The 12,704-nt window shown below is 35.6% G+C and overlaps 1 protein-coding gene across 24 annotated transcripts in view; it reads right to left on the minus strand.

Moving 5' to 3' along the window:
* Window positions 1-12,704, minus strand: part of MBNL1 (muscleblind like splicing regulator 1) — a 202,120-nt gene that overhangs the window by 22,109 nt on the left and 167,307 nt on the right. For all 24 annotated transcript variants that reach the window (XM_033414377.2, XM_033414355.2, XM_004284496.4 and 21 more), the window contains one exon: window positions 8,554-8,754. In XM_033414377.2, coding sequence (XP_033270268.1) covers window positions 8,554-8,754 — 201 coding nt within the window. The remainder of the gene's footprint in view (window positions 1-8,553; window positions 8,755-12,704) is intronic.

A 12,704-nucleotide genomic window follows, 5' to 3' on the forward strand; every position in this document is an offset into this window, starting at 1 on the left:
CACCACAGCATAAACAAAAAAGTTACTTTTCTGTTTAAACAAATCTGTGTCAATGCAGCCTCATCCAATAGGAAACCATCTGTGTTCGGACACTACTGCTGTTAGCTCTTCAGTAATTCCTGCTTTCTCGAATATGCTCGCAAAGAAACTGGCAGCAGCTGAACCAACACTCTGTTTTCCAATTTCTCTCGCTCTTTGCCACACTGACAAGAAAGAAGATCTGAAGGCAGTCTATCTGTAGGATCTTGAATCACTATCAAAATCAAAGATTTGCAATTTTTCAAAAACAATTATGCCAGTGCTGAGTGCCAGGCTGATCTTGACTTTTTTATTTCTCTGTCCATCTCAACGTTCTTTTTATTTTCAGGGATGTGAGCTTAAAATCAGGTTGCATAAAGATGATCGTTCTAAGACCCCTTCTCGTCCCTCTCTGTTTGCTTTATGCATGTGTCAGTGTGGTTTGTATAGGTTAATAATTGGTTTATTACAGTTTTGTACTCTTTACTGCCTTGCAGGATGCACTGGGGGAGAATTCTAAAAAACATTTAAGCAGAGCTGATAACTAGCAGTTAGCTCAGAATTTTGTTCCTAAATTCAGCCTTTTCTGATGTTCCAAGAACTTAGGTAACTGTTTCTGCATGATATACATTTTTGACTGTTTTATTTTTTTTTTTCCAACTTAAGGTTCCTCCTGACAAGAGAAATGGAACAGAAGAAATATACTGAAATAGCTGTTCTCCTATTATTCTTGCCTTTGAAAAAAATAGAGAAGAAACTGAAAATCTCTTGTGAAAACTTGTACTGGTGAGAGCTACAAGGCTAGAGGGGCTAGAGAAGTTCGCCAAGCTTTGCATGTATATATGGATTGCTGGGTACCTATCTGAACAGAACAAACTTCCCAAAGCTTTTCAAACAGATTTTTCTCTACTAATGACCATCAATAAAATGGGATCTATCCCTTGACTGCTGAATATGGGTTTGGCCTGATAAACTCAAGCAAACTTTAGACTGTGTTGCTTCCTCAAAAGAAATCTCTTAGTTGTAGTATTGTGTTACCAAATTATAGTTGACAGACAAAATTTCAACAAATCTAACCTTATAATTCAAATCAGGATAAGAAATCGCACAATTTACCATACAGAGAATTTGGAACAATGAAGATAAAATTAGAATTTGAAAATCCTAACAACATTATGGCTCTTTTTTCTATTCTCATCCAATCTTCTGCACGAACATATTTCTCAAATAGTTGTAACTATAGTATGGCTATTACTTGGTGATCTGTTTTTGCTCAACAATGTAGCATAAGCTTTTTGTTTGTTTGTTTTACTTAATAGTGTCCAGAGTCATCGTTTTTGCTGGCTGCATCAAATTCCATAAAACAGATGTGTATAATATAGGTAACTCTTTCAGAGAACATCTAGATTAATTCCAATATTTCCATATTACAAATAATGTTGCAAAGAGTATATTCATGACCACACTCTTTAAAAAAATCATTCTCTAAGGATTAATGTGCAGAAATGGCATTAGTGGGTCAACATATATAAGTACTTTTTACAGTTTGGTAAGTGGTTTTCAAACCTAGATGAAAATAATTCCATCTATTGATATTAGCTAAACACATAATGTGCTTCAATCAAAAAGAATGTTTGTAAGTATAAGTACTTATATGTACTATAAGTATTAAGGCAGTTGACCTATACACACTACTATATATAAAATAGATAATTAATAAGGACCTACTGTATAGCACAGGAAACTCTACTCAATACTCTGTAATGGCCTATATGGGAAAAGAATCTAAAAATGAGTGGATATATGTATACATATAACTGATTCACTTTGCTGTACACCTGAAACTAACACAACACTGTAAATCAACTATACCCGATTTAAAAAAAAAAAGTATTAAGGCAGGATTTGCTTTGGAAATCAGGTAAGTTTTGTAAACTTTCATACAAAATGGATAAGAGGCTGCTTTTACAGTAAAAACCGTCATTTCAATAAAAATATTCACTGAAAATTCCATTTCCAGAAAAACACCTTTGGCATATAAACTTTAAATAATCAAAAGAAAAAGCAATCAGAAAAACTTCCCAAGGAGATCTAAATTAATTCTACATAAACCTTCTTTTGTTAATTAAATAGCAGTAGTAGGGTGGAAAGAGAATAGAGTTTGAAATCAGAAATTTTCGGTTCTATCTAGTGTTTATATTTACTAGCTCTGGAATCATGAATACTGAATAAGATAATGTACAGATAGCTTAAAACACACTACAAATCTGATTAAACAGTTCTGTTATTCGATCTCAATTTCTATAAACATGACAAACATATTTCAAAATGGTCAAAATAATAATAGGTTGTATAAGTAGTATTAAATTCATCATTATTCTGCAAGTTAAGGCTTGAGAGTCTAAGGAAATTAAGGTCAATGGATGAACTTATTCAAAACTAAACAGCCATTTGCATGTTCTTTAAGAGACATTCTATATTTTGTGCTTAACATAGTTAGTCATCTTTAGAGACTAACATTCAAAGCAGGAAGAGAGGGCTAACTGTAACAGGGAAGAGGGACTCTCAGGGTACTTTTTTTTTTGCCGTACACGGGCCTCTCACTGTTGTGGCCTCTCCCGTTGCGGAGCACAGGCTCCGGACGCGCAGGCTCAGCGGCCATGGCTCACGGGCCCAGCCGCTCCGCGGCATGTGGGATCTTCCCGGACCGGGGCACGAACCTGTGTCCCCTGCATCGGCAGGCGGACTCTCAACCACTGCGCCACCAGGGAAGCCCATCTCAGGGTACTTTAATACTCTGGGAAGTCAATTTAAACCTAATGACCAATATTAAGGAGCTTATTCAAAGACACATACATACCCGTTGTTCAACGGTAAGCATCATGGACTTTATTAAGTTTGAGCTAACACAACACTTTAAAAAAGAAATACTGGATAATCAATTTTATCAAAGAACCCAAAGCATTACAGGTCATGAATATACAATCTAATACAAAGAAATTACCTGTGTTTTCAATTCAAATAGCCACATCTTAAAATTCTGGTGATTAGGGGAAATGATCTTAGTTAATTGTTGGTAAAATTACATTCCCAAGATAAATATCTGATGATGCGATATCTAGTTTCAGTCTGTTGTTTGATAACTGTGCAGATTTGGTCTACCTGAACCTCATTTTTTAAAAACTGAAGAAAAAAGACATCTACTTTAGCTACCTCAGAGAATTTCTGTTAAGATCAACTGGGAGTTTTCTTTGAAATCTAAAAGGTGGAACCTATCATTACCACCAGGCCAGTGAAGACAAGCATATTTCTATAGATGATATAGCTAAGAATTTGTCATTTGACCATATGTAATTAAAAAAATCAAATCTGAATATACAGGAATGACCAACTAAATAAAACTTCCCGTTAAATACACCGCCAGATTTTCATTCACTCGTTTCTATGCACGACAGGACATCTGAAACAAGCTCATCAATATGCCAAATGTTCAGATCTATAGTTACCTTTATTACTCCTTCTAAATAACTGCAAAGATAGGGGCATTTTAGCTTTAAGTTGTATGAAGAAATTGGTGGAAAAACAGCAAATATGAGTTGGCTGAGCCAGGATTAGCCATTCCCTTATTTTAAACAACGTACAACTCTATCATCTCTAAAACAAAACTCAAACTAATCACAGACAGTAATAATCGACAGAGACTAGATGTTTTAAATGGGGGGTGTGACCACATTTTAGAGAGTCATTCTAAAGCCTTATTACAATTAAAAAAAATGTAGACTACATAGACCTGTGTGCATAAAACTCAATATTTCTTGGTACTTTTCTAAAGAAATTAAAATATCATACAAGCAATAGCCAAACACTCTCTACAAAAATACGGAAGTAAAATAATTCTATCAGTAAGCCTTTCTTATATTATTAAAAGCATTTGCTTTTCTAACCTTATTTTGAATTGCATCTTTTATATGCAATAGATCATGACAAATCCATTCAATGCCTATAATAATGTCATGTAGGAATGCCTTTCACTATCACTTGAATCCAAATTTATCTTTAAATGCTCTTTTTTGTGTAGGCAGTAGGTATCATATGTTTTTATGTCTATATGAAAAAAGTCACTAGACTCTTCTGTGTCAGTAAGTAGTGGAAGCATTCAGTATCCAGTGGTCTGAATTAGAAATTCATGTCATGATTACCTCAGCAGAATAAAACTTTCGGCACATGAATACTTTATTTTAAAACAAACTTTAACTGAAAAGTATCAGAAGCCTAGTGGTTTGCTCTCCTTCTCTGGAATATGTCATATGTTTTTGTCATACAGACTATTGATATAAAAATGATGTAGTTCACGAAATGGCAATCTAATGTCTCCATCAGCATATGAAATATGTGGCCACTGGTTTGTCTTTTGTTTGGTTAATGCTGTTATGCAGTATAAATTACCCTAAAAATTATCACCAATTGCTTAAAATATTTCATAATGCTGTACATTGTGTTCTCGGCAATTTCACAAAATGTAGAATGCTAAATGCATTGGAGGAGGAAGATTTTTGTATACAAGTAACTGTACATGAGGTAAATGATGAAAATTAAGACTTAAATGACAGGTGCTGGCATCCCTGGAATAGGTATTTTATAGACCATTTGCATTTAGAATCACCTGGCAGATCTGTGCAAAGGATTTCAGAGACCCGCTAAAGACCCACTGAATCAGTCTGTGGGGATGAGGCCCTGCATTAAAATTTTTTTTTTTTTAGTTTTTAATTTTTTTTTTTTTTTGGCTGTGCTGTGTGGCTTGTGGGATCTTAGTTCCCTGACCGGGGACAGAACCCAGGCCCTGGGCAGTGAAAGCCCCAGTCCTAACCATTGGACCGCCAGGGAATTCCCAGGCCCTGCGTTTTTCACAACCGTCCCAAGTGATTCTAATCACATTAAAGCTTGAAAACCATTGCTCTAGGACTAGGGGCATGCACTAGATGCCACATTTTGTAGCTGGAATGTTCAAAATGTAAACATGTTCTCAAGGAGAATGCTAACACATGTTTAAAATGTGTCATATTTTATCTCTTCTGTTACATTACCCTAAGCTCTGAATAAGGGCATGTATCGTTCTGTGATTAATTAATTGATTAACTGGCTGACTGACGCATTTATTCCTTCACTGACTAAGTTACTGGGCATCATTTATGAGCTTGGCACTATTCTGGTGGACCTTTGCTTGTTGTTAATAACACAGCTGATAACCTTATAAGGCTTCAAGATATGCCTTCCAACAGTTTTTACGTGTAAGATGTTCAACAGTTCTTCATTGGATATTGTTGAATAAACGAGAGAATAAATGCATTCATGGATCCTTCTTGCACCATAAAAAAATTATTGTGTGTCATGAAAATAAGTCAAACAGTGATTTCCTTAATTACCAACTCTTTGTAATGAAGCAAAGATATGACTAAAAACCTCAGTCCTTTCCAGTACCTACAGATTTTTAACAATTTCTTAAAATAATCATTGAAAATGACCGCTACTTGAAAATTACACAAGGGCATCCCAAGGTCACAAAATGGAATTTTCAAAGCCTCATTTCAGTGACTGATATTCGGGAGAGTTGCTCCTCTTTAGAGAAAACCACGAAGACTGAATTTTACAGCATAGAAAGTATGCAGCTACAAGGTCTTTTAAAAGATATCCAACAAAGAATGGATAATATGAATAGTGATAGAAAGCTTAGGTGTGTGTGTGTTATTTATGTGTTAAATACCTTTACAGTAGTTTGTGGCTGGCATTAAACACAGGAAAATGACCTAAATTTCACCTAGAATGTTCTAACTGGAGGTGATCTTAGAGATTGTCTGGTATATTCCCCTAATTTAATATGTATGGAATATGAAGCTCGGAAAATATCAAAAACTTGACCTATGCTTACTCACCTAACTAGCAAAATCACCAGCACTAATCCTTGGATTCGATTCCTGTTTTTCAATTTAACATTTTTTGTAGTATCACACTGGGTGCTATAAATATAAATATGTGTTAGTTCCTCTAAACAGAACCAGAAGGCTGATAATCTACCATGTTTTTAACTTCTTCATTGTCTATTTTGTAGCCAAAGAGAGAAAGAAGTGGCAAGAAGAATTGGCCAATATTTTAACTGATTCAAAATCTGTTCACCTCAAAAGGAACTCAAAATTCTAAAATGTACTTGGGAGTTCCATGAGTTAAAAATAGAGTATACATTTAAACCCCAAATAACTAAATGTGTAAATTAAGTGTGTGCACTTACTGCCATGTCTTTTAGACTCCAAGATGTAGTGCAATTAGCATGAGAGGAAATACCCTGAAGATAGGAGTGTCTAAAATCACAAGTGCTAGGAGAAAGGTGCCCCTTAGCTTCACATTGCAACATCCTAACAGGTTGTAACTGTGACATTGAGTCAGATCCTGTGCAGGAGAATAAGGAAGCTGCCCTACCATCAGGCATTTAGATAAGTGGAATTCGGGTTAAAAGGAAATGACAGTCATTGCAACAGTAGCCATTTGTTGTGACTATGGGAAAGGAAGACAGACAAAATACTCAAAGTAGCTTCTTGCAAAAGAAAAACAAAACAAAAAAAAGACAGAAGTCTTCATTTTAACTAAACACCATACAAAATATAACCAATTACAGACTACCTAAAATTGTGGGAGGATTAGTTTAAAAGAGTTCTGACCACACAATCAGCCTTTTAAAGAAATTCTTTGACAGAGATTTAAATAGAGATGTTCTCAGCTTTAGGAATATCATCTCCTATTAATAATTAATTCTATCAAGTTATCTCAGACTGCCTATTTGGTTCCCATTAAACAATCAACAATTACACATTGTGAACCCAGGGTTTGCTTCAGAAAGGTCGGTGGGTGGGGGGTGGGGAGGGATGATTCATACGTTGAGCACATCTAATAATTTTTAAATATTTAACATTTCTTAAATTTCCTCCCAGTTTATCTGCAAACAGCATTAGTTAATCAATGAGCAAGAACAATTGTGCAATGAGGAACCACCCACAAGTCAAGGTGTTATCTCTAGCACACAGTAGAGTCCTTGGTGCATAGAGGGCGTGCAATTAAGTCTCAATATCCTTCCTGAGTTCTCCTTGTGGAACTCTTGTAATTAGTAGCTTTTCCCAAAACATTCAATGAAAGGTAAAAAACAAGCCTAAAATAAACAAACAAATGAAAACTCTAAAGGGAACACACAAGCCAAAATTTACTGCCTTCTCTTTGTACTATCACCTGTATGGGAAGGGAGAGTAATATACTAGTGTTTAAAAATGTAGTTCTGAGTTCATTCCCCACCGGAACACCCTACCCACGTGACCTTGAATTAGTTACGTTACATCTCTCTCCATAAATTTATCGCCCTGTTAAATGGAGTTAATGATAGTATCTTCCTCATAAGATTGTTTTGGGGATTAAATGTGTTGCATATGAAGGGGTAACGCTGTGATTGGTAGATAGTAAATATCCAATAAATATCAACTATTGTTATTACCGTCAAAAAGATGGTGGCAGTTATAACTATCTGAGATCCTTTGTAATGCATGCAATGAAACTTAATAAACAAAAAATTGGTGCTTATTAAATAAATTCCTGCTAAACTGATTAGAGTCAATTATGTTCACACAATGGCCTTGTTTTTCCGCTTTCTCAGTAATTAAGACACGTAAACGTTCTCAGCACTAAGTACTGCCTCATGCTAACCAGGAAACAGAGGAAGAGCTCATTTGCTCTTTATATGGACACCAATGCTAGATTTGAGAGCTTCAATGTACAGTAATGTTGCCATTTTTCCCCTTCATCTAGAGTTTACCAAGTTCACTAATTTACAGCCATGCTAAAATTCTCAACAACCACTTCAACATAAGATTTATATCTTTAATTTCTTTTTCATGTAGCAATAGCAAAGTATATACATCTGATCATCCTTGACTCTAAGACTGAGAGCATCACCCAATTTACAATTTAAAAACTTATAATCACATTTCACAAACAAGGCTGCCTTGCTATTCCAACCAAAATATTATGAGGCTTATGAGGAAACTTGCAACGATAAATTTCAGAACAGTTTGTAGAGAGTAACTGAATAACATCTTTATGAGGACAAGTACCAGGGGATTGATAGAATTTGTTAATAGCAACAATAACAAGAAACATTTAGGAAGCTTCTGCTGTGTGCCAGACACTAACTCTTTGAGGTAAATGCCGTAAGTTTCTCCAATTTGAAGATGAGGAAACTGAGGCACAGTGAAGTAATAAGCCATCTGATCCCAGAGTCCAAGTTCTTACCCATTATTCTACATACGGATGTTGTGGCTTCTATAAATGTTACATTCATCAAGTATAGCATATCTGTATTCTAGCCAAACGCTCCAAACACTAAACCAAAGTCTCTGCTTTGAATTGTTTTTAACCTTTATGGCCATGGAAGAAATAAACAAAGAGCACACTTTGAAATTTAGAATGGAACACAGAAAGACACCAGCGAATCACTCCTACCTCAAGTCTGTCTGTCCGCATTAATTTCTGTGCAGCAGCTGCAGCAGCTGCAGGTACAGGGACCCCAGGATTCCCTGTAACCAACATTGGTGCAGTCGGCAAGATCTCTGCTGGAACCAGGCTTGGGGAAACAGGTCCCAGGTAGGGATTAAAGGCTGCTGATGCATTGGTGGCTAAGCTTGGTGCAACTGAAAACATTGGCTGAAAAATAAAATACAAAGCAAAATTTAATCGGCAGGTCTTGGTTCAGAGTTGATATCCTGCATTATATATCTATCCTCCATCCACGTATCCATGCATCCATTCATAACCCATTCTCCCTTTGCTTCCTCTTTCCCTCCCTCCCTCTCTCCATTTAACTGTATGTTTATTTACTCTCATTTAGGATAAGAATGTTTCTTAAAATAAGCATTCATCAAATCAACGTTTTTCTAAAATAGAATGGGTAATTATCCATTAAATTTTCCACTGGGATTCTGAAGCTTGGGGTCTATCATACTTGCAATTTCTTTTTGAAAAATAGCTCAACCATTCAATACAGAAACTTCTTGTGGTTACCTAATCTCCACCTTCGTCCTGATTTAATCCTGGAAACTTGTCTAAGAAATACATTTCATAATTGCTATGTCAGATGTACTTAAAAGATCTGTTTACAACTGTTAATAGGTTGCAAGTGTCCTATTATCTAGAATAAATAAAGCAGAACTCACAGTGGACAGCAGAATTTCACAGTCAATGTAAACTGTGAATAAATCTTATGGGATACGTGAAAGGTGATGATGACACCATTTCTTTTGAGCATATAAGATAAAGTATTTGGCATATATATTTATTGCAGGTTTTCCTGGGGAAATTATAAATCTCCCACCAGCCTATTACACCTTCGTGAGACACTTAACAAATTCAGCTTACTAGGGAGAAACTATTCTGAAACGTGAAGTCTGAAAAAGAACACTTCTAAAGAAATGCATTATGATTATTCAAGGAAATACATATAGTAGCATTGAATAAAATGCTACAAGATAGATTTTTTTTTGCCAGGAATGCTTTCATGAATATATGAAAATAGTTTCTATTTGTTGATATGAAAATTTGCATATCAGGAAATATGTGTTTTTGAATAAAATTAAATAATTTACCTGAAATCTATTTTAACAATGTGCTTCTCCAGTTTTCAGAAGCTAACCTAGCACAATTTTCCACCTTATTGGTGGTAAATTTTCAACTTCCTAATTCAATGGAGTTTTCATTCTTGATGTTTAATGCTGTGTGTAATAATAATGTTTGTTTCCAAAACACAAAAACAAATGGACAAAATGGATCCTGTTCATTAAGGTAATTTTAAACAATCTGTTGTTATCTTTACCCTGTAGTAAGGAATAGAATCACAGAAATTTCTTTTAGAAAGAAAGGGACATGAGAATGTAGATAATTCTTCCCTCTGACAGGAATAAGAAGTTAGATGACCCCAGAGTTTATTTAGTATTCAAGAGAGTTTTGGTGTAAGGTTTTATGCAATCAAGATGTATATGTTACAAAAGTAATTCTTATAGCTCAGAAGAAATATCTTTAAAAAAATAAAATATATCCTTTATCTAATTTGGCCCTGACTCATCCTGTATTTAGAAGAGTAAAACAGATTTCAAGTATACCTTTTTTCTTAGGGCAGTGGTTCTCAATTATGGGTGATTTTGCCTCGCAGGGGACATTCTGCAATATCAGGGGACATTTTTGGTTGTCACAGCTGGGGATGCCAGCTGCATCTAGTGGGTAGAGGCTGCTAAGTGTCCTATAACACAGAACAGTCCCTCGTAACAAAGACTTATCCAGCCCCAAATGTCAATAGTGCTGGGGTTGAAAATGCCTATCCTAAAGGATACGGCCTTCTCGTGACTTCACAAATTGTTTTAGGACAAAATATTTGCAGCCAGCATATCCGGTCTTACTAAGAAGACCATGTAATACAGAGTATTTAATACATAATTTGATTCACTTGGGTGAATAAACAATATACCATGGATTCCATCGATATTTTCAAATTAAAATAATTATTGTTCCTAATGTGTTGGTTTGAATGCCATGGTTAGTTGCCCTGCCTGGTTGACAGCTCTTGATGAAGTTGCCTAAAGTAACACCTCCGGTCCCCAGTTCCATCCCTGCCCAAGGCAGCTACCCACGCACAATAGGAAACTATTGGGGGTTCCAGATATTAACAATCAATAACCTGTCAGAAACTGGGGCCCAGAGCAATCTCCATCTATCAACAGTTACTTATTCAAACAGCAGCTGATCTGATACTGCTTCACTGACTACTGGTTGCCAAGGCAGCAGCAACACAAGAGTTGCCCTGTATAGTAAATACATGCTGAACTTGGATCTCTATTCAGAAATATTCAGGTTAAACTTATACTGTTACATACTGTCGGACACAATATGTGACATTTCAGCCAGAAAAACACTCTAATTTTTCTCTTAGATATTTAAGAATTATAAGAAATTTAGCACAGAAGACTAAAAGACTAGTTTAGAATATGGAGAACAGAGCTGGTCAATGTTAATTCTTGCTAAGAATTAATATGTATTTCCAGAGAGGGCATTTTAAATGTATACTTCAGAAAGTTCTTGAGATGTTTGTGTCACTTTGCACAATCTACTATAATTATTTAGAAGCAGAGGTCCAACTGACAAACTGATGGAGGGAAGAAAAGCATTCTTATTTTAAGAAAATAAGATCAGTGCCCAGTAAAATTCAGCTTTGCTAAGTATCACCGAATAAAATAAATTTATAATCTGCAATGCATATAGTGTAGCAGTTGCATATCACAGATAAAAGAATACTTTTATGAGATAAAAATACTCATCTTATTAACTGGAAACAATTTTTCCACTAGATTGTTTCTACAGAGTCGTCACATGAATTAATTTTCTGACAATTCAGCAGAACAGATTCAAATCTGAAGAACTTTAGGGCACTGTCCCCAAGTAAAATCTGTAGCAGCTTCTAAAATTCTAAAACATCAACTATTCAACAAACATTATCTCAAACTGCTCCCTCTCCAGATAAAGAGTTATTTGCTAAACAGGCAGACAATCGATAATAATAGCTCTGTACTTTGAAACTGGATTCCAGTAGCTGCCCAAAAAACCCACTGAAGTGCAGCATTCCTTCATTTCTTTTGAATTTCTGTAAATTTGTTATATCCCTTTTTCAAAGAGCACCTTGCTAGAGGTAGGTCATTGCCGGCCCCATCAGAGTGCTCTAATCAGATTAGTGAAGCACTTGAACTGTGGTACTGCCAATTCTCTATTCCAAATGCCATCCGAAAGAGGATTCAGCAGAATCACAAAGACGGATATTAATACAATGGTATTATCAAGCCGTATCCTATTTTCTCCGAAGTAACCACAGGATAACATAGAACTATGTAATTGGTGTATTTGATACTGACTATATCCTTGTAATAATGATTTACAGATATCTTTGTTCCCAGAAGGCATAAGGAAGGTTGGTTTATGATTGCCTTTTTGCCAGTGAACATCCTAAGCAGAGAAAAACAAATTGCAATCTCACTAATGCTGGTGCATTTATGGGCTAACCACTTGTTTGTTTTAAATGAGACATTTGATTCCATTAAGGTAATCAGGCTTTATTATGAATGAAAATGTTATTCAATTTCACATTATGACCCTCGTTAACTGTGTGCCAACATGACTATTACAATAATTCTATTTATTGTGTGCCAGGCATTGTGCTAAGTGCTTTACCTATGTTATTATATTTAATCCTTATAATAGTAGAGTATAAACTCCTTGGAGCAAACGAAAGCAAAAACTCCACTGCTTTTGTTACAAGGAGGAGGGGATACATGTTTAGTTCACTACTAAATTCCCAGAACCGAGAATGATGCCTGGCACACAGTAGGCCCTCAATAAATATACACTGAATACGTGAGTGAGTGAATGAATGAATGAAAGTGTGAATAAATTACAGCCTTGTCAGGTGGATATTATTAGTTTCATTTTGCAGATAAGGGAAAGGGCTCACAGAGATTATGTGCCCGTGGTCACAAATGAGTGCATGGAAGACCTAGGATTTAGACATCGGTGTGTTTAATTCCAGGTGGTTCTAAAACCAGTGGTTCTCAGTGCTG

The sequence above is a fragment of the Orcinus orca genome, chromosome 5 (assembly GCF_937001465.1).
Source record: "Orcinus orca chromosome 5, mOrcOrc1.1, whole genome shotgun sequence".
Classification (NCBI taxonomy): domain Eukaryota; kingdom Metazoa; phylum Chordata; class Mammalia; order Artiodactyla; family Delphinidae; genus Orcinus; species Orcinus orca.